The sequence below is a fragment of the Myxine glutinosa genome, chromosome 3 (assembly GCF_964187855.1).
Source record: "Myxine glutinosa chromosome 3, kmMyxGlut1.1, whole genome shotgun sequence".
Classification (NCBI taxonomy): domain Eukaryota; kingdom Metazoa; phylum Chordata; class Myxini; order Myxiniformes; family Myxinidae; genus Myxine; species Myxine glutinosa.
Window position 1 is genome coordinate 179,729,859 of NC_136263.1, and position 22,672 is coordinate 179,752,530.

The window sequence follows — 22,672 nt, forward strand, 5'->3', positions numbered from 1 at the left end:
GCGGTAGGGCAGCGTTCGCTGCCCCTTGTCTTGGTTCGTTTGCTGGCCCCAAGCTGCCATTATGCACGCGGTAATCTGGAGGAAAAATGGGAGGAGAGGGTTCGAGCGCCAGGAACGAGGCGTGGCCTGTCAATGTCTCCTCAAGAGGTGCAGCCAGCGAGCCCTCGTCGGCCAACCAGGGCCGAGGTTAGCCGGCCGGTAGGCGTGTCCTCGGAGCCGGCGGCTGGATACAAGAACGCCCAATAAAAGCGGCTGCGAGGGACTGCTTCACCAGATGAGTGCGAAGGTCCGAAGTACGAGATACCAGATGAGAACACGACGAATCGTAAGGCAGGAGAGAGGGTCCGTTGACGACGACAATACCGCGATATATTCGCATTGTCCAACCGTGTGAAACAGATACGTGCAGCTGCCGCCGGGTTTCGCCTCCAGCCCGGAGCGTGGACCGGAGCGCGACCTGGAGCGGACCTCGACGCTGTGCCATCTGCCCGGACCTTCCCGCCCTGCCATCTGCTTGGACCTTCTCCCCCTTCCAGCCATTCCTTCCTGCCATTCCCTATCCATGTAAGTCTGTTTGTTTGTCCGGGGTTGTAAGTAAGACTGTATAGTTAAGCTTGCCCTGTGTCCTTTTACTCTGTATATTGCTTTCATTTCCTCTTCTTTTGGTTTTTTTTTTGTATATAATTAATAAACCCACTCTTTGTTCTTCCCTTACTCTGGTTTCCTCTCATTCGATCGCCTCCAACTTTTCTTCCCCCATTGAGTACCTGTGGCGCGATTTGGCCAACCGCTATAGTCCGGTTTAGTCCTTTTGTTAACGGCCTGAGTCGTGGCTCGCTTCGCTCGGCGTGTCCATTACAGCCGCGGCTCGGGCGGGGCTCATTTCCTCGCTTACCGGAAGGTGCTGGTAATTAGGTAATATGAACAATTGGCCTACCACCCTATTCAGCGCTGACCGGAAGTGACGTCATAGCTCCAGGACCGGAGACGGCCAGCTGAAAAGACGAGGGGATTAACCCCCCTCAGTAAGGGGACTGCCGTCCCCTGGATCCGTAACAATATACATACATATAGATATACACATACATATAGATAAACACATACATATAGATATACACATACATAAAGATATACACATACATATAGATATACACATACATATAGATATACACATACATATAGATATACACATACATATAGATATACACATACATATAGATATACACATACATATAGATAAACACATACATATAGATAAACACATACATATAGATATACACATACATATAGATATACACATACATATAGATATACACATACAGTCACGTGAAAAAGTAAGTACACCCCATGTAAAGTTTTGACTTTTTAACATACAGCTAGTTGATCTTCATTTCAACAATATTGATAGGGAAAGCTGATATAATATAACAAATATCATGAAACATTTACATTTTGTTGTCCATTGTATAATGTAAATAAACATAAATGCAAATTTCGCATGTGGAAAAAGTAAGTACACCCTTGGCTCTAATAGGTGGTATTGCCCCCTTTGGCAGAAACAACCTCAAGTAGGCGTTTCTTCTGACTGTCTACCAGTCTGACATCGACTGGGAGAAATTTTTGGCCACTCCTCCATGCAGAATTCTTTCAGCTGTGCGATGTTTGAGGGGTTTCTTGCATGCACAGCTCGTTTCAAGTCCCCCCACAACATCTCGATGGGATTTAGATCCGGGCTTTGACTTGGCCATTCCAGAACCCTCCATTTCTTTCTTTCCAGCCATTCCTTGGTGGATTTACTGGTATGTTTAGGGTCATTGTCATGTTGCAAGGTCCACCTTCGGTTGAGCTTCAACTTTCCGACAGATGGCCTCACATTATCCTGAAGCACCCTCTGGTACAATGAAGAATTCATAGTAGATTTTATGATGGTGAACTGCCCAGGCCCTGATGCAGCAAAGCTGCCCCAAACCAAAATATTTCCACCACCATGCTTTGCAGTTGGTATCAGGTTCTTGTGGTCAAATGCTGCTTTTGGTTTTCGCCAAACATGTCTTCTGGTACTGTGGCCAAATAGCTCTACCTTTGACTCATCTGTCCAGAGCACATTGTTCCAGAAGTGCTGGTCTTTGCCTCGGTGTTCATTGGCAAACTTTAGTCTTGCCCTGATGTTCTTTCGGGACAGCAAAGGTTTCCCCCTGGCACACCTCCCATGCAGATCAAATTTGTGCAGCCTCTTTCTAATGGTAGACACGTGCACTTTGACATCAACAGTGGCAAGAGCTACCTGTAGGTCCCGTGATGACATTCTGGGGTTCTTAGAGACTTCTTTCAGCATCTTGAGGTCTGCTCTCGGGCTGAACTTGCTGGGGCGGCCTGGCCTGAACAAGTTGGCAGTTGTTTGGAATCTTCTCCACTTGTAGATGATCTTCCAGACAGTCGAATGATTGATTTCAAATTGTTTGAAGATCTTTTTAAATCCCTTCCCAGACTCATAGGCATCTATAACCTTCTTTGTGAAGGCCTCAGAGAGCTCTTTTGATCTAGGCATGGTGATGCCGCACACTTCAACAACAAAGAGCAAACCAAACTAAATGTCTGAGGTTTAAATAAGACAGGTTACTCCAAGATCCTCTCTGACGATGTTCTAATCATTTGCACCTGAGCTGGTGCACCTGATTCTAATTTTAGGTATTTGAAGTAGTGATAAATGTCGGGGTGTACTTACTTTTTCCACATGCGAAATTTGCATTTATGTTTATTTAAATTATACAATGGACTACAAAATGTAAATGTTTCACGATATTTGTTATATTATATCACCTTTATCTATCAATATTGTTGAAATGAAGATCAAATAGCTAGCTGTATGTTGAAATATGTTGAAAAAGTCAAAACTTTACATGGGGTGTACTTACTTTTTCACATGACTGTACATATAGATATACACATACATATAGATATACACATACATATAGATATACACATACATATAGATATACACATACATATAGATATACACATACATATAGATATACACATACATATAGTTTAACTAAAGAAGCACACTAACCATATGACATGACACTGACATCATGTACATCAATTATACCAACACATCACCTCCAAACTAGGAGGCATCCGTGTGGTACTCAAGTCTCTGCAGACGGAGATTAAAGCTCTATGGTCGCAAATAGACAAAGGCAGAGATGTCGATACCTACATTTCGCCCTCATTATGGGCTCATCAGGGCCACATACTGCAAATTGTTTATTTGTGACCGCACTAAGCTGCGAATTAACACAGATTGAATAAACAATCTGTTGGGGATAACACAAATTTGAAAAACATTTTCATGAAAGAGTAATTTATATGTCTCTTATATTGGAATTGTAGACGGTGGCTTGCAAACCGAGCCTCAAGGGCGGTGTACAGAAACGTTTTTAAAAATAACAATAAATACAAGGCACATGGAGGTGAAATTCACTGCACATGGTGTGCAATGCGCACAGAAGAATACAAGTGTTAATTTACATTAGTATGATGTCTAATAAATAATGAGGATATAAGCACACCTGACACTAGGCTGAGGCTTCAGACTTGAGGCTGCACCGTCGAATATACTGTTCCAACCTGTCATATTCGATGGGCTTTTTACTCGTATATACAGTATATAAAATAGGCTAATGCTGTCTGTCTTTCCCACTCTGAAACACAGAAATGCCCTTCAGAGAGAAAGAAAATATTAAGTAAAAGTTGCTTAAAATTAATCCAAACCTCGAGGGAAATTTTAATTTTTTTCAATTAGACAAAAAATGGAATCCGGGTGGTGCATACGCCACAGTTTAGGTGCTGCAAGGCTGGTATGCCTCAATCCTCCTTATTTTTTTTTTATCTGTTAAAACGTGTTAGGCGTCCCTAACGGTGCACATGTTGAGTATTGAAGAACACAAACTTGATGAATTGTGTGACAAAATGTAAAAAAAATAAAAACTGCATCATTGTATCTACTTTGGTTTGGTTGTAATAAAAACTATAACGACACTCTTTGAAGACACTCTTCGACGTCACAGTGTCGACCGATATGCCTCTGCCCACATTATTACATCATTATAATACTTGTACCAAGTTTGCTTTAAATCCATTCAGCTGTTCTCAAGTTATCAAATTTTTACCTGACATGACCTCTGACCTTTGACCTCAGGACCCCAAAATCGAATCAGTCAATCTTTACATCATTATGCATATATATATATATATATATATATATATATATATATATATATATATATATATATATATATATATATATATATACACTACTCACAATAAGTTCGGGATATTGGCAGGTTCTTCGGTGTGGTTGATTTTGTGTATTAATTATGTTGAAAAAAAGTTGTTGGTCCTAATTCTATGGTTATTAATGAGTGTGAAAAAACACAGCATTGTTGATTTCAATACCCTAACCCTAACCCCTATAAAAAAAATAAACTCACTCCCACAATATCCCTAACTTATTGCGAGTAGTCTATATCTGTACCAAGTTTGAATTAGATCACTTCAGCCGTTTTCAAGTTATAGACATATTACAGACTTTTACCTTTGACCTCTTGGCCCCAAATTATAATCAGTTCATTTTCACATCATTATACATTCCTGTACCAAGTTTGAATTAGATCACTTTAGCCGTTCTCAAGTTATAGACATATTACAGACTTTGATCTTTGACCTCTTGACCCCAAAATCTAATCGGTTTATCTTTACATCATTCCACATAAGTGTACCAAATTTGGTCAGAATCCCATCACTGGTTCACAAGTTATCACGGTAACAGGATTTTTACCTTACATGACCTCTGACCTTTGGCGTTTGACCTCGTGACCCCAAAATATAATCAGTTCATCTTTACCTCATCCTCAGACCTGTGCCAAGTTTGACTAAGATCCATTTAGCCGTTCTCAAGTTATCGCGTAACGAAAACCTATCACGGATGGACGGACGGATGGATGGACAGACGGATGGACAGCGGACAACCTGAAAACTTCGTTGGCGGATGCATAAAAATAAACTGCAACAAGACTTTGTGGACAGCCTGTATTATGTTCGTTCATAAGCCTAAAACTATCCCCATACATAATTAATGGTAAGTTTTACCCAATCAAGTGTTTTGAATGAACCAAGTTGTTAAACTCATTTTACTCTCTTCTTTTCTATAAGTGGCAGGTACAGTGCATACAACTTCAATACATTCCTTATTGTATGTCCCATTTTCGAGAGCTTTCAACCAGTGCAAGAATAAGAGGCCTCCTTTTGGTTCACGAGTTATCAAACAGAGTGACCACTATATTCATCATGGGTGTCTCTGTCTGTCTGTCCGCAGCATAACTACCCGATGATATCATCCGATCTTGATGAAACTTGGGTGGGAGGTTGATATCATGATCTAGTTGTGTCCTGCCTAGAGTGGGCGTATGGCGCCCATTGTGGGCGGAGCGACGCCCGATAAAGATGTCTTTTTAGGGGGGCAATCAAGTTCAAGCTACATCTTCTCCGAGGGGTTTGGTGGAATCTGACAGGGGTTTCGGTATTTGGTTAGGCCAATGTCATGTGTCTAGCCCCACGGAGCTCGATTTTTCATTTTCGCCCCAAGGTCAAGGTCAGGAAATTTAGAAAAGTCGATTTTTGATGGTTTTACTACATTGTTCACTTCCTAGTAGGGTGAAATGTCGTACATGATCTTATATTATCACATACATCATGAAATACAAGTTTTCCAACAAATTTCAGAATCTTCGACCTTTGACCTTTGAAGGTCACAAAGATCAAATTTTCAAAGTTGTCGGAATCGAACCGAAGTTTCGGTATTGTGTAGCTAACTGTCCTCATAATTGGTTATACATTATTTTCTATCTCATTTCAAAGTCAGTAATCTTCGTTTTGACATTTCAGGGCCAGCACCACACACAATTACGTACAGCTGGCTCTTAAAGGCCTGCGCACGCAGTGCTTTGGGGCCCTTTGTAAATAGGCATGTACACCGCATGTCGGGGGCCGACACCTGTCACGTGGGCCCCCGACCCCCCAGTCCGGGCCTGTTTCGGTTATAGTCCGTCCTTTGTCATTGAATACCGCTCGCTCGTGAACCATCGCTGTCTCCTGACTTGTTTTTTCTATTGTGGTATTTCTACCAAGGCCTTCTGTTAGTTATAACAAACAGTCCCAAGTGGGACAGACGTTCATCTCTCAATGGAGGGTGGTCATAGTTGGGGTGCATTTGGTGATAAAGTTGATTTTCAGTTTGATTTTATGGAAATTTAGAGGCCCACGGGTGCTGAAAGGCCTGATAAAAAAATTGTATCCACGCAGTGAAAGTCAGATGAACGAGTCCTGAATTGATGAAAAACATTCCATTAGGTTATGTCTCGTGAAAGGACCCTCAAAGTGTCGAAAGAATGTAAGGGTCTAATTGGGTCTAAAGTGTTGAAAGGGTCTAAAGTGTTGAAAGGGTCTAAAGTGTTGAAAGGGTCCAAAGTGTTGAAAGGGTCCAAAGTGTTGAAAGTGGTTAAAGTGTTGAAAGAGTCTAAAGTGTTGAAAGGGTCGAAAGTGTTGAAAGGGTCGAAAGTGTTGACAGGGTCGAAAGTGTTGAAAGGGTCGAAAGTGTTGAAAGGGTCGAAAGTGTTGAAAGGGTCGAAAGAGTTGAAAGGGTCTAAAGAGTCTAAAGTATTGAAAGGGTCTATAGAGTCCAAAGTGTTGAAAGGGTCTAAAGTGTTGAACGGGTCTAAAGGGTATAAAGTGTTGAACGGGTCTAAAGTGTTGAACGGGTCTAAAGAGTCAAAAGTGTTGAAAACGTTTTAAAAGGTCTAAAAGGACTGTGCAATGTCTGCCCACCCTCCCACCCTCCTCCCCAATTCCCCATCCCCTCCAACTCTGTCCTCACGTCGTCCTTTCTTTCCCATTCTTCAAAGCAAGAGGGTGTTAATGACATTAAGAAGTTAAAATTTAATGTAGAGGCGTAATTAAATTATCATCAAGATCAAATTAAATTGACAGGCATTATGGGTTAAAATTAAACGATGATGAAACGTCACTTTTTTATTTAATTCACAATCGCGTGATGTGATGGAATCTCACGATATGTGATGGACATACAAACATAAATTACATTTTGAGTCGAGTCGATAATTATATCACCACTTGGATGGAAATGGGGGGAAAAAAAGGCCGCATTCTTTTTGCGCATTTCATGCCGAGTTTCAAAGCTATCCGTTGAGACGCCACAGAGGAATATGGGAAAAACGAAAAATGGACCCACTGTGTGCCTGACTGAAGGACATCGTTATGGGTTTAAAAGCTCGTCTTGACTCTGTCATAAATGAGCCAAAAATTGTACACCACATTCTAACTATAATTAATTAAGCATTAATTACTACAGTTAACTGCAGTTAGTGTCAAGTTACTACGATCTTACCACTGTTTATCTCTTACCTGGACCTTGGGGTTTTTAATTTTAATAAAACAAGCTTTCTCATCGGATATCTGAGCAGTCAGAATAAGTTGTCTGCTTGAGGGTGCCGGCATTGCACTGGTTCCAGCCAGCCTAACAGGACTTGTGCAGCTCTTGTAATTACCCCACACATGTGAAGTGAAAAGCCGGGTTAAGCAATCGGTTCACTTCTGTCTGGCCATCTATCGAAAAACGACCGTTTGTGATCGAGGAACAACTTCATTTCAAGTTAATGTTATATTTTGAACATGAATCGGAAAACGGACCTCTAGTTTTACAGTACTTTGGCTCGAAAGTTTTCCCGATCACACATGCGGAGAGTGGAGTGAGATACTTTTTTCTTTTTTTTTGTACACTGTCTGTCCGGCAGTCAAACAAAATTTAAATCATTCCAAACAGGAAACTTACTGTTTTTAAGGATGTCATGAATAGCACAAACAACAGGCACAAATAACTTGTGTAACTTGTAAATACGGTGGTGTAACAGACACTGCGTCAACGGCCGTAAATTTCCATTTTTTAAAAAAAATGCCTCCTTTGACAAAGTCGCCGGAGGCATTATGTTTTTGGGTTGTCCGTTCGCCTGTCCATCCATGATAGGTTTTCATTACTGCGATAACTTGAGAATGACTGAAGGGATTTAAATCAAACTTTGATCAAGTATGTAGTATGATGTAAAGATGAACTGATTCGATTTTGGGGTCAAACGTCAGAGGTGATAAAGAAGAAGAACCACCTTTAGAGGCCATTTTTTCCCTGCAGAGCAGGGGTTGGTCTTTTTCAGGCACTGTGGTCCCCTTTTTTTGAAGCAATGTTTTACAGCCGGATGCCCTTCCTGCCGCCAACCCTGTTAGTCGCCTCTTACGACACACAGGGAATTACCAGTGAACTGGTACTCAATTTGTCGACCTCGGAAGGATGGCAAGTTGAGTCAACCACCCTGGCATTAATTAACGTCAGAGGTGATGTTAAGTAAAAATCCTGTTACCACGATAACTTGTGAACCAGTGTTGGGATTTTGACCAAAGTTGGTACAAGAATGTACAATGATGCAAAGATGAACTGATTAGATGATGGGGTCAAGAGGTTAAAGGTGAGAGGTCCCGTCAGGTAAAAGTTCTGTTACCGAGCTAATTTTTGAACCTGTGATGGTATTTTGACCAAACTTGGTACAGGTAACTTGTATATTATGATGCAAAGATGAGCTGATTAGATTTTGGCATAAAGAGGTCAAAGGTGTAAGGTCAAAAGTCAAGGTCTGTAATACGTTTTTGTTACCGCGACGACTTAAGAACGGCTGAAGGAAACCAAGTCAAACTATGTACAAGTGTGTATAATGATGTAAAGATAAACTGATTAGATTATGGGGTCAAGAGGTCAGAGGTCCCATTCGGTGAAAATTCTGTTACTGTGCTAACTTGTGAACTAGTGATGGGATTTTTGACCAAACTTGGTACCCCTGCTCTAGCAGGGAAAATGGCCTTAAAATGCATGTTGTTGGTATAAATATTGTCGCGCAACTCCGGTTAACACTAGAGTCGTGGATAGCCTAAACGGTCTTATTCGGAGGCACAACCCAAACGGATTTTACTATGTGTCGCACGGGAGGGAGAAGGAAAATGGAGGCTGCGGAAGCACTTACCTTCTGCGTGCCGGCGCAGCTTCAATCCTGCAACCGAAATTAACTCAACACGGACACCAAATTCAATGTACAAAAATAAAGATTTATTCTGGACCCGATACAATAAAACGCGACGGTAATCAAATAATGGCCTAAATTGGGACGTCCCCACACGACAGATCTCAAAGCACAGACGAGGGAAAAGAATACCAAAATAACACGTCTCGTCGTGTAAGGGGGGAACGCGTAGTTCGGTCTTATCTGTCTCTGGTCGTCTTCCATGTAACATGGCCCCGCTCGGCCGCCACCAGGCCTCGCTCCAAGCTCCGATCCACTCGCTGCCCACGAGGTCCGTGCACCAGCACCATGCGTCCAACACAGGCCATCGAGCTCCAGGTCGACCCTCAACTCGAGCACAAACACAGAACGACGAAGAACGGCAAAAAGGGGAAGAGAGCGCGATTCCACTGCACGCCAAGTGCCGCTTCGAGCCAAGTTCAAGCCAACGAAGCAACTCTCACAATTCTCTCCCTGTCCGAACTCCACTGCTGGCCAACTCACTCACTCTACTGCGTCTCAAGACTCACTGCCAGAAGTAACTGCCAAAATGGCGTTCGGCCCTCGCTAATATCTGCGAGCCGGTGACGTCAGCCTTGGTGCGCTGCCAACCAATCGGTCCCTTCCACCGAACCTCCCAGCTTCGCTCAGGACCACGCCCATCGCGCCTCCCAACCTCGCTCCCTACTCCGTGGTCATAGCGCGTGCTATTTGAGGTGGATAGGCCCGCCGGAGGTGTAGGTGACGGCGGCCATTATCGGCGGTGTCCCGGCCTGGTTTCCTTTTGCCGGTTCTCTTCCAGAGTCTCGTCAGAGAAGGGAATTACTTAGTGTAGCGCTAAGGACTTGTCGGAATGTCTATGTTGGTCTGCAGTGCCAAAAGGGACAAAGGTTTGGCTAACCATGTGAGGACACACAGGGGCGCTCTTTAATCCCTAACTCTACTTAACACACGAACCTCCTGGTAGGTTCACAAGTATACGCCTTACCCGACAAAACGCCTACACATGAACTTATTACAAGGTCAGATTCCCTACCGCGACAGACGAAGCACGTTACCTATTCAGATCTATCTACTCTACATATCACTACCCCGCCAGACATAACAGTATATATTAAGATGAACTGATAAGATTTTGGCAACAAAGGTCAGAGGTTATGTCAGGTAAAATTTTGACATGAGAACAGCTGAAAGGATTTCAATGAAACTTTGTACAAGTATGTATAATGATGTAATAATGTGGGTGGAGGCACATCAGTCGACGACGTGACATCGGAGAGTGCTGTTCTTGTTTGTACGACCTTTACAATCTTGATTTCATTTAAATTCTAACTATATACTTGAACACTGGAGAACACAAATTGGCTTCTTAACACTTCCAAAACCTCTAGTTTTGCAGTACTTGGACATGTTAAATAAGATTGCATCAATTGTGCTTAACTTCCCGGAATTTTGTTTTATACAACCTTTAAAATCATTATTTTATTTCAATTGAATTATATACTTGAACACTGTGTGGGGTAATGCAGTCTATGAACTCTCTAGTTTGTGTATGCAGTGATACTGATTTGCACCTTGTTCATCACAGGTTTCACTGCAATGGCTGACAGCACATTTGAACCGAAAACTGTGGGGCAACGTTGCTTCCAAAGGCAAGACTTGGTGAGTGTGACAGGAGACATTTTCATGCAACATACTTGGGTGATTCAAATGCCACCTGAACTTGTGTTTATGTGAGCTTGCCCTTGACATCCTTGTACTGAGCAGCCAATAATCTGTAATCTTCAATAGGATTGATGTTTTCATTGACCAGACATTTGATAATCATTCTCTGTGAAACCCTTTTTGGTTCTCACTCTTTTCGTTTTTATGCCTCTGCCGACGAAGTTGCCGGGGGCATTATGTTTTCAGGTTGTCCGTCCTTCTGGCCGGCTGTCCGTCCGTCCGTGATAGGTTTTTATTACCATGATAACTTGAGAACGTCTGACGGGATCTTAGTCAAACATGATGCAGGTATGTATAATGAGGTAAAGAGGAACTGATTCGATTTTGGGATCAAAAGCTCAAATGTCAGATGTTCTGTCAGGTAAAATTCTGTTACCGAGCTAACTTGTGAACCAGTCATGGGAATTTCACCAAATTTCGTATAATTCTATATTATGATGCAAAGATAAACTGATTCGATTTTGGTGTCAAGAGGTCAAAGATCAGAGGTCATGTTAAGTTACAATTTCTTCGTTACCTTGATAACTTAACCCTTTGAGTACAGATGACGTCCAGTGCCGCAACCCGCGAAAAAGTTTTGTGTACGTATGACGTTACTACACGTCATCGACTATACCGATAAATAGATCGTCAATACGTGGTTGCATTCCCGTAATGCCAAATTAATCCCGTACCGGGGGTATTTGTATCAAAAAAAAAATCCCGTACTCAAAGGGTTAAGAACGGCTGAAGGTATCTTAGTCAAACTTGGTGCAGGTATGTATAATGATGTAAACATGAACTGATTAAATTTTGGGGTCAAGAGGTTAAAGGTCAGAGGTCATGTTAAGTAAAATTTATTTTCCCGTGCCAAGTTATGAACAAGAGTTGGGATTTGAAACATACTTGGAATAAGTATATGTGATGCAAAGATTAACTGATTGGATTGCAGCATCAACAGATCAAAGGTCAGAGGTCATGTCATGTAAAAATGTGATTACTTGAGAACAGCTGAATGGATTTTAATCAAACTTTATACAAGTATATCGGTCGATGTCGTGACTTTATACAAGTATATCGGTCGACGTCGTGACGTCGAAGAGTGTCGTTCGAGTTGGCACATGCATTAAAGCAGGAAATGTGCGATTATAGGTATTGTGGTGGCAACACTTCAAAGAAAAATTCTTTCACATATTATATATTAATATAAATATGCTATTCTACCTTTTATAAATAAAAGTCCAGTTTAATTTTAATCATCTTTCTGTTTCACAGGAGTTGCGCGATACTAATGAGTCATTGCATTGTGAATATAAACCTTGTGCCTGCAGGTGAAACCGAGCCCTCTACTGCAAAGAGTACTGCATTTAGGTGGAGCACGGGGTGATGTTTTATCCATGCAACAGGTAAGACCTTTTTTGAAAATGACACGTGCAAGGTATTCTAGTTTTACAGTATGCATCATGTTTTGCTATTAATGTAAGATGGTTGTGTTCTGTGTAGTGATGAGTTGGTATCTTGTCCTCATTGCTGTATATTGCCGTTCAGTTCATCTTGTGTCACAACCTATAATACATTAGTGGAATGTTTGTATCTTCATTGAAATCGGTTGGCTGTAAACAGTCTTTCCATAGCGTATGATATTGAAAACAGGTATTGTCTGCATCGTGTATTTGTCAAGAAATGAAACTTTTCAGGAAGCAATTGACATGCATGTTTTTGATAGTTTACAAGCGATGCAAAATGTCAAAGATTCTAACAATTATTTTTTGTTTCCTGAAGGTAATTGATTTCCTTGGACAATACATCAAGAACAAACACCTTTTTGATAAAAAGCAGCATCATATAGTATACTGTAGGGGTGATCTCCTTGAAGAAGTCTTTGGGGTACAAAGTTTTTCCATAAAAGAGCCCAGGTATGCTTGACCTGTATTGGTAATTGTTTGTTTGTTTCTGCTGAACTATATTTGGTTAAACATGAGGTGGCTTCCATTCCCAGTGAAAGGGATGTTATTGGAAGCTTTACTTTATTATGATAGGGTGCTGCCACTGTGCGCAAACAATTTGGTGTTGCAGTTAATGGGAACCCCTGGAATTCCAAAAAAATCAAAGATGCAGGGTTTAAGCTGTCATTTTGCCAAATTGCCAAATACGTACTAATAAAGGTAAAGTTTGGCCTTTTTTTCATTCTAAATTCGCCCAAAAGCTAATTTGAAAACTTAAGTATCCACACCCTCGTTTCCCGAAAGCACGGATGCAGCGTGTTTGTAGGTATGTTATTGACACACATGGAAAAAAATTCAACTTGTTCATCAACTTGTCATCGAGCTGATTTTTATTTTTCACCACGCGAAGTGAAAACTGGGTTTGGCAACTTTTTACTCTGTCTGCCTGCCTGGCAGTCAAACAAAATCTAAAATCATTCTAAACAGGAAGCTTATTGTTTTTAAGGACGTCATAAAGGATACAAAAAACCAGGCACAAATAACTAATGTAACATGTTAGATAGGGTGGTGGAAAAGCCACTGCGAAAACAGCAGTAAATTGATGAATTTATTTATTTATTCATACAACTTTTAAAATCTTTGTTAATTAAATTGAATTATATACTTGAACACTGTACAACACAAATCGGTTTATTGTCACTTCCAATAACCTCCAGCTTAGCAGTTCTTGGACTTGTTAAATGAGGTGGTGTGTAACACTGCTTCGATAGCGCTAAACTTCCGACTGCCGGAATGTTTACTTTAACGAGCTTTAATTACTTAAAGTGAATCGAGCCCCCCCCCAGCCCCCCCCCCCCGGAGCACCCTCTCATTGACTGGATTTGCGTTGAGTAGGGTATACACTTGTACCGGTTAAAATGAGCAGTTCTGCTCGATCTCTTGATTGCCCATGTTTTCAGATGTCTTTTTTCAACCGAAACCGCTGGTTTGACAGGCACCACAAAGTGCAGTATTGCTGATAACAACAACAACAACAACATGCATTTTAAGACCATTTTCCCTGCTAGAGCGGGAGTTAGCCTTGCGGTCCCCATGACAATCTTCTCCATTTTGCCCTATTTTCTGCATCTCTCCTTGTTAACCCCTTTGCAAGCATTTCTTCTTCCACCATCTTTAGCCAATTGGTGATAAACTCAAAAAAGAATATGAATTGTTTGCAAGTACAGGCAGAAAACCGATATAAAACCAATTTAAACTTTTCATTAATTTTTCTCCAGGGAGTCCAGGGTGGGGGAGCTGAAAGTTCAAGGAGCTCAGGATTCAAAAGGTTAAAACAAAATAATTATTTCATTACAATTGAAGTATATACTTGAACACTGTGTGGGGGTATCATGTTCTATGAACTCTTTAGTTTATAATGAAATTGAAAGATGGTTAATCAGGAATTCATGGAAGTGAAAAAAACCAAAAGAATACCGAAACAGGATAACGTTTAAAAAGTGGAAAGCTTTGTATGAACAGAAACAAAACGGGAACTGGAAGACGATTGGTACAATTTGGAGAAGTTAGTTGGTACAATTGGGAGAAAGGTAAATGTACTACAATTAGCTTTACATCATGTGCTGTGAAAATTGACAGCACGTGTTCCGAGGCCAAACAGCATTATGTTGAGTAAAGATATTTGAAAAACCATTAATATTTGGGGATTGATATTTTACAACTTGTTATGGTTGTTTGGACATATGGTATTCTGATTTGTGAAATAAGTCCAACAACAACAACAACAACAACAGCCCTTTTTAACGCCATTTTTCCCTGCTAGAGCGGGGGTTAGCCTTGCGAGCCCCATGACAATCATCATGGTTCCGTTTTTGAGACAATCGTCATGGTTCCGTTTTTGAGGTAATGTTTTTATGGCCGGTTGCCCTTACCTGACACACCAACCCTTTAGTCGCCTCTTATGACACGCAGGGATACGGTGTACCTATTCTCAACCGGGGCACCCACTGGCAGTAAGTACTAAGCTATTTTTGATTTGTGAAGTAAGTACTACGCTATTTTTTATTAAACATGTATTTCATGTTTGTGTTTTACATGACCCAGGTTAAACTCTGATTATGTCCAAATCATCCATTTTTAAGTCAGCAGCATTTGGGAAAAACAAATTCCATGCTATAATTTATCCATTATAGGCATGTTGCCATTTTGGCCTGGAGCTGGGTGTGGAGTGGTAGTCGAGTGGAAGACGCTTTGCAAGTTTGGACACCACCCTGCGAATTGTGCATTTTGAGATTTCCCTGTTGTGATTTTTTGGCGTGGGATTGTTTTCACATGTTGCATGTAAAACAATAGTAATTGATGTCTGGCCATTTGAGCAGAATTAATACTGTGTAGCTGGAGAAAATAACCAAAGGGGTTAATTTGGGAATGGTACCCAAAAAAAATAAAAAAAATAAAGCAAGCTTGCTTATAATGCCACATTGTGTATTCCTAAAAGGCAATCGGTCTGTATTTAACTTTTTATGACTCCACACCGAAGGTCGAAGACATGTTCGCTGTCTGTCCACCCATGCATGCGTGCGTGCGTCCATCTGCCCATTATCGTTTTTTTGTTACCCATTACCTTGTGAACCACTGATGGGATTTCAACCAAATTTAGCACAAGTAGAGACTATAACACAAAGATATACTGATTCAATTTTCGGTTCAAAAGATTAAAGGTCAAAGGTCACGTGCTCTTCAATTGAAAATCATTTTCTTACCGCAATACCTTGTGAACTACTGAAAGTAATTTCAACCAAACTTGGCACAAGTATACAATGTAATACAATGGGGGAACTGATTATATTCTGGGTTTAACAGGTCGAAGGTCATCTTCCCTTTGCAAATCACTTTGCAGACCATAACTCGAGTTAGAAGCATCTGATGTTGTCTCTCTTTTATTTATCGCTCTTTTTCTCTCACGCTGTCTAACATGTGATGTTTAATTTTCCATGTGGCCTTTAAATAAGATCAAACACTACAGTAGGTTGGCATGTAATGGGAGCGGAGGTCCTTAAAGCGACACATGCACATCAAATTCTGTTTTCTAGTTAATTTATTTTTTGCTCATCGTAGAGCTACTTGTAACTAGTAAACCACATGCCACGCACAAAACACGTCGCACATACAGAAAACTCGCAAATGCGGTGGAAGGAGGAAACTCGTGCAGTTTGGATTTCACACAAACATTCTGGGTGATGAATTCTTCTTTAATACATTGGCTTTTAAAAACCTTGGGCAGGGTGGGATGTAGAGGGATGGGTGTTTAAAATTCTGCCACATGGTTGAAACCAAAGGGTTTCTGGGTTGGCTCATAAAACCATCGAGTCTTTCTGTCATATTTCTGCATCTTGGTGACCTCGGACCACCAGCCCAACACAGTGCTGATGCAGGTTCATACGCTACAGTGTTGTAAGTAAGAATGAGAGAGCATTGGCTGGATGATGTCGAGACTACTACGTCATTATTACCTGTGAAGTATCGAAGCATTGTGCTGTGAAGTAATTCATTTCTTCACATTTTGCTTAACAGGTCATCAAGTAATTCTGTTCCTGCTCTCCTTTCTAAGCATCTGAGCCCTGTTTGTAGAAAATCCCAAATGAAAGGTGAGTTGGCAAAACTTGTTTATTGTAGCATTTTTTTTTACTCCATCTTGTTCTGCAGTCGGAGAATAGTGAGCTTCAATTTTGATCTGGATCTGGTCTACATCTGGTGGCAGGCCACATATTGTGGTCAAATCTTGTTACCAACCAAAGGGAAATTTCTGATTGGCTCTTGGCACTAAATTATTACCTATAAGTGGGTAGTGCACTCTAAATCACTACCTTGGTTAAATGAAAACAGCAAACATTATATTTGTGTGTGCGTGCGTTTTTCAGCCTACTGTCAATTTTTTTTTTTAAACATTTTACCTATCAGTAGTACTATTCTGATTTATAACACAACATGCTTGGCCGTCGCATAATTTTTTGAGAAGGCCCATAGATTGCCACACCTTTTTTGTGCAACTGGCTGTTCGGGGAAAAGGTCCTTGTGCGTGTTTTTGTTCATGATAACAGATGCGGAAGAGGCTTCCACAGTTGTGAAGCAAGGTCATTGTTCCTCAACTGAAGAACGCAGCCAGGAGGTAATTGGGACTGAGTGAGCCGTGGTGCCTGTGTGGTCCTGTGCAGAGTCCCTTCTCTGTACTCAGGGGCAGAGACTCCTTTTCTGGAAACTCACTCCCTTTTGCCTCGTCTCTGTACACCATTCAACTCGGGTTGGAAACCTGGCTGTCCCTTGTTAATTCACCCAACCCGCATTGGCTGGCAATCCTAGTTGGCCCCAATTATTTTCAGACCCTTTCTTAAAGTGAGCTGAAGTGGGATAGGTGGAAGTACGTCACAGCACTGACCAATCATTTGACGAGTGTGATTAAACCTTGACTATCTAGCGTTATCTCTCTTTCTCCTTCTGCTTTTTCTGTGCTTCAATATCTTTACTAACAAAGGCTCAAAGTAATTGTTGGGATTGTCAGAAGAAATTCAATAGCATCCTTCCTATCAGTTTTGTCACGAGGCTTTCTGGGGAAGAACCGCCCATATGCGTAGAAAATTGATGTTTCACCAAAACAGAAGCTTTTCATTCAACTTGGCGAGAGAACGCAGATCAGCTTAAATCTGTGCTTTGAATCCGAGTTGAGTGGTGCATAGAAATGAGGTACATATGGGACACTGGGACAGCATTGAGCTCCTCATTCCATTGGGTATCACACCTTGGTACAAATTCTGGAATGATGCCCGTGTTGTTTGTTTTTCTTTGCTTTCCACACAGGATTCCATCACCTCAGAATTGTCCCAGGTTAGTGAAAGTGCTGCTTGTGGATCAAGGGCCTCACCGCCAGCAGACTCGACGATGGCCAGGCAGAAACGTAGTCGAGATGTGGAGCAAGGTATTTTGTAGTGCAGTGGTAATTGCAGTGGTGCAGGTTTAAGAGTGTGATGTTGTTTATTGCAAAGGATATCCTATATCTGTTTGCAGAATCCAAAGATGAAAGCTGGGTTTCCTCGGAGTCCTCCCAGAAGCGATCACGCAGAAGCTTGTCGGAAACAGAGGCAGAGACTGAAGTGCCAGGGTGGTTCGTGAGTGCTCTGCCACGCGATTCGGACTGTGACAGCACGGCATCGACAGAGCCTGCTAGTTGGCAGGTGGGAAACCCTTCTTGCACCTCATGTTTGGTTTGGTTTAATCTCAGATAAACATTATGTTATGGGTTGACAAAATATGAACCCCCTCCAACCTTTCCTGCTCTTGCTCAGCTCCCCATGTCTCCTCAGATAATTTCCTCTTGAAAGTATATTTTGCTGGCTGTCTTCAGGGAACCACATTGGTGCTGCTGCATTTGATAGTTTAATCCAGCATACATATTTGCCTGGCCTTCAGTCTGTCATCTTTTCCACAGACGGATCCACCATCTCCAACTGTTGACATAGGTAATGCCTCGGACATGTTTCTCAACATTATACTCTCCTTAATCAGTGCCTACCTTCACATGTCCAGCTCTGCTGTCCGACATCCCATCTCTATTACAACAATACCTGTTGAGGCAATTGCCAGAAACCAGCATGCCTTCTCCTTCTGCAAAGTTACCCACATCGATGAGATGTTGCAGTCTCTCTGTAAAGCTCTCACTCCATACTTCGCTTCGGAGATGTGACAAAGATCAAAATCAGGCTTATCCGAGATTGGATTTTCATTTCTCTCAGCATCTATCAAAACGTGCTGGCAGTTGTTCAAGTCCATGTACCTCATCTGTTCCTTTGCTCTTCAAGAATGGAGTCATCGTGGCCACTGCTCATATAAATGGTGAATGCCTTAACTCTGTCATTACAGAAATGGCCAAGGCACAAATCGTTCTCTTCCTGTACAAATTCTACTTTCCCACACTGAAAATTCCCATCCAGCATACAAGTTTTCCCACCCACGAAGGTCGATAAAGGGCCAAACTGGTTAATGGGAAAAAGCAGTTTGTTGAGGAAGAAGTTTGAAGAAGTGTCAGTGTCTGCAGCTGATCAGTCTCAAAGGCAACCACTGAAAGGCAGACCAATCTATTTTGCTGAACAGCCAGACATGATGGTTCCTTGGTGGCTCTGAACCACCATTCAGACAAACAGTTTCAAAAGGGCATGATCAGAAGAGCCAAGTGGAGCCGAGGAGAAGCAATATAAGTTTGATTGAAAGTTTAACATCACCAGGTTGAACCAGGAGCGATACCCATTTACATAGTTGTGAGTTGGAAATGCAACATAGTAAGGCCTGATATAGCTGAAAATACCTTAGCTGCAATATCATGGACTGTGTTGTGAGGATGGACTCCCAGCTAACTCCATTGGTGGCAATTTAAGTCTCCACAGATGAGGAAAAGAGAACTGGTGTGGAAGAACAGCAGAGAATCCCTGTTTGAAGAAAGACCCTCATCAACAGAATTTTTGGAGCTGCAGGGACGGTAGACCATTTTGAGTTCTGACCTCAGATATTAATGATTGTTACTAGTTTCTGTCTAATTCTGATAATTAATCATCCAAGTTGTTAATGGTTTTATTAGTGGTCATAATGGAGTAAATCACATGCAGGACAAGGACGAATTAGGAGACATCAGTGCACTTTTACTTGAATTACAAGTGACAATGACCAAATTATTATTGTATCTAGGATACCAATGTTCGGATGGGAATGTCAAACAGACCAACCTTGTTTATTTTGAAATACCTGATCAGTATTCATATTTCATATTTACAAGAGCTACCTTGAGCAGACATGGGATTTTCTTTCATTTTATCCTATCATTGTTAAGGTTATTTGCTTGAAAACATTTGCAATTTCTCATAAATAAAGTCTTTATGAATTAAATGCAATTTATAACATGTATATTCGAAGGGCTGATTTTCCGAAAGACACAGAGCGCCTTGCTAACACACGCCTAACCCTCAAACGCTGACAAAAACATCGTTGTACTTGCACTTGCACAGATAATCACCGGTCTAGTTAGCAATTTACGAAGGGAGATAAACAGCCGATTTGTTGTGTGTGTTTAAATAGTCGATTTGTTGTGTGTGTCTAAACAGCAATTTGTTGTGCGCATCTAAACAGCCGATTTGTTGTGTGTCGAAACAGCCGATTTGTTGTGCACGTCTAAGCAGATAATTTGTTGTGCACCTCTAAACAGCTGATTTGTTGTGCGCCTATAAACAGCCGATTTGTTGTGTGTGTCTAAATAGCCAATTTGTTGTGTGTGTCTAAACCGACGATTTGTTGTGCGCATCTAAATAGCCGATTTGTTGTGCGCCTCTAAACAGCCGATTTGTTGTGCGCGTCTAAACAGCCGATTTGTTGTGCGCGTCTAAACAGCCGATTTGTTGTGCGCGTCTAAACAGCCGATTTGTTGTGCGCGTCTAAGCAGCCGATGTGTTGTGCGTGTCTAAACAGCCGATTTGTTGTGCGCGTCTAAACAGCCGATTTGTTGTGAGCGTTTAAACTGCCGATTTGTTGTGCTCGTCTAAACAGCCGATTAGTTGTGCTCGTCTAAACAGCCGATTAGTTGTGCTCGTCTAAACAGCCGATTAGTTGTGCGCGTCTAAACAGCCGATTAGCCTGTGCAACACCGCACATATCTCGAACATCCATTTGAAATGATGCAATTGCATAGAATCTCAGCGCCACTGACAATTGTTGGAGGGTATTTATCACATTGCTCCTCATCGTAGGTTGATCCAGGTCATCTTGCACTATATTCAGCTGCCAACGAAATTATTCCTTCAGGAGTCTAATGCCAGACAAATTTGATATTGTCATACTTCTCCAAAGTATTGCATCTGTTCTTGAAGATTCTCGATCCACGTTGTCGAACTGCCCCATTCCTATCCTCTCTGCCTCTGCTTGAGCTAATTCAAGCACCCCTAACACATCCATGTTCCCCGTTCCGTGTAAACTACCAATTATAAGCCATGCAGTGCTTGCTTAAAGGCCTTAAACACACTCTTGACACATTCCCCTCACTGATATGTAGAAGTTTTTGTTATTTAAGCGTTTGTGATTGTGTTTTGATCCGCATTAGATAATCACTCTTCGGTGATTGTCGATTAACGGGTGATCATTGCACAATTAGTGATTCTACACTCGTCTAACTTGCAAACGCCTTTCGTAAATTCGGCCCGAAGATTCTGCTGTGGCCAAATTTTTTTTTCCCTCATTGCCTCGCTATCTCTTTTCCTCCTCTTTATATTGTAGTGTATTATTTTATTATCACCATACCTTGAGCATTTGAGGTTGTACTGGTATGTTAAAATCTAATGATGTCATGTATAATAGAAAGGTGTTGACAGGGATCGCATATGAATTTCATGGTATCCCAAGGTGCTCTGTGTGCTGTGTTGATTTAAAAAAAAAAAAAAAAAAATCTGCTGTGCTGTGCTGTGTTGATTGATGGATGTAATTTTCCTGGAACATTTGTTTTGAAAATGTACAGTTGGAAGTGAGCACATACTCTTTATACATGCGTACTCCAAACAAGAACAAACCAGAGGGGTGCTCCATGCCACTTAGAATGCTCCCTGCCCCTTTGATAAAGAACTAACTCTTTTTATATATTTTGTTTGTCTGTTTGATTTGTTTGTGTGATAAATGTTAGCTCTTTCACGAGCCTCGATTCTGTATACAAAAAAAAACAAAAAAAAACTGCGCTTCCAAAATTGTGCTACTGAAAATACGTAAAATACTCTAAGTAAAGTTTTTATCTTCCCCCAACTGCAGGTTACTACCATTGTGATCCACCATTTTTGCCCTGCAACCTCAAAATATTTGTCAGTGACATGTATCCGGACGCTGGGTCCAGAGGGAGAGTTTGACTCGTATTTGAAATATATAAATAATTTATGCTTATCTGGTACCATTTGCACCAAAGTGGCTATCTCTACTTCCCCCTCTCTCTCTCTTCCCAGACGATTCATAGTGAAGGTCCCATCATACCGCTCACAAGTGCCCCTCCTGAATTTGACTTTCACCCTATCCTTTTAATTTAAAGATGGGCATCCCTATAATTGTGGTTTTTTGAACTCTGATGATAAAGATTTTAACTTGCAGATTAAAATTGAAATGAGGAAGGAGTTGGAGCAGCATACGGAACAGCGGACAATTAATTATATTTCAGGTCATCAATTGAATCCTTATTGTACAATTGATCACCGGTCGTAGACCCAATGCCCAGATGTAATAAAACAACCCAAAAAAACGTTTGTGAAGTTGTAAAATAATTATTTTTCAGCTTATTTTGACTTTACCAAATGTATTTACAAGCATCAGCAGGGACATTTTGTTTAGATGTTTTTGCGATGTTGGAAATGATATCATGTGTTCTGTAACGATATAGTGAACCTGACTGAAAGGTATGTACAGGGCTACGAAACGGTGATGGTGACGGACTCGAGTGATGATCTGTGGTTTCTGGAGAAATCTGACTCGGATTCGGATCGCTTCAGCGTGGAGTACGAAGTAGCATCTTTGTCGAGTTCTGAGTTTGGAAATGCAGAGACCGATGAAACTACCAGCGATGCAGAAACGGAGGCAGTGAGTCGCCTCCTCACCTCTCTTTTCTGTTTGAACTTTTTGGGAAAAGTGATTGGTGAAGAAATTTCACAGCTGTAAAAAAAATTGACATTATATTGTTTAAATCATTAGTAATGGGTTTGCTAATGTCATTGTTTTTTATCCTGATTGAGAAGAAATATTTACACAGTGTCCAATGATGCTTTGACTCTTCGTCATAAT

At 41.2% G+C, this 22,672-nt stretch overlaps 1 protein-coding gene across 3 annotated transcripts in view; it reads left to right on the plus strand.

Annotated features, from left to right (window-relative positions):
* LOC137423012 (E3 ubiquitin-protein ligase Mdm2) overlaps positions 1-22,672 on the plus strand; it is a 102,660-nt gene that overhangs the window by 27,269 nt on the left and 52,719 nt on the right. For 2 of the 3 annotated variants that reach the window (XM_078774774.1, XM_078774775.1), the window contains exons 2-9: positions 10,768-10,841; positions 12,215-12,289; positions 12,666-12,799; positions 16,403-16,476; positions 16,930-16,997; positions 17,684-17,801; positions 17,891-18,057; positions 22,301-22,471. In XM_078774774.1, coding sequence (XP_078630900.1) covers positions 10,779-10,841; positions 12,215-12,289; positions 12,666-12,799; positions 16,403-16,476; positions 16,930-16,997; positions 17,684-17,801; positions 17,891-18,057; positions 22,301-22,471 — 870 coding nt within the window. In that variant the 5' untranslated portion in view covers positions 10,768-10,778. The remainder of the gene's footprint in view (positions 1-10,767; positions 10,842-12,214; positions 12,290-12,665; positions 12,800-16,402; positions 16,477-16,929; positions 16,998-17,683; positions 17,802-17,890; positions 18,058-22,300; positions 22,472-22,672) is intronic. The other variant, XM_078774776.1, reaches the window with a different exon arrangement.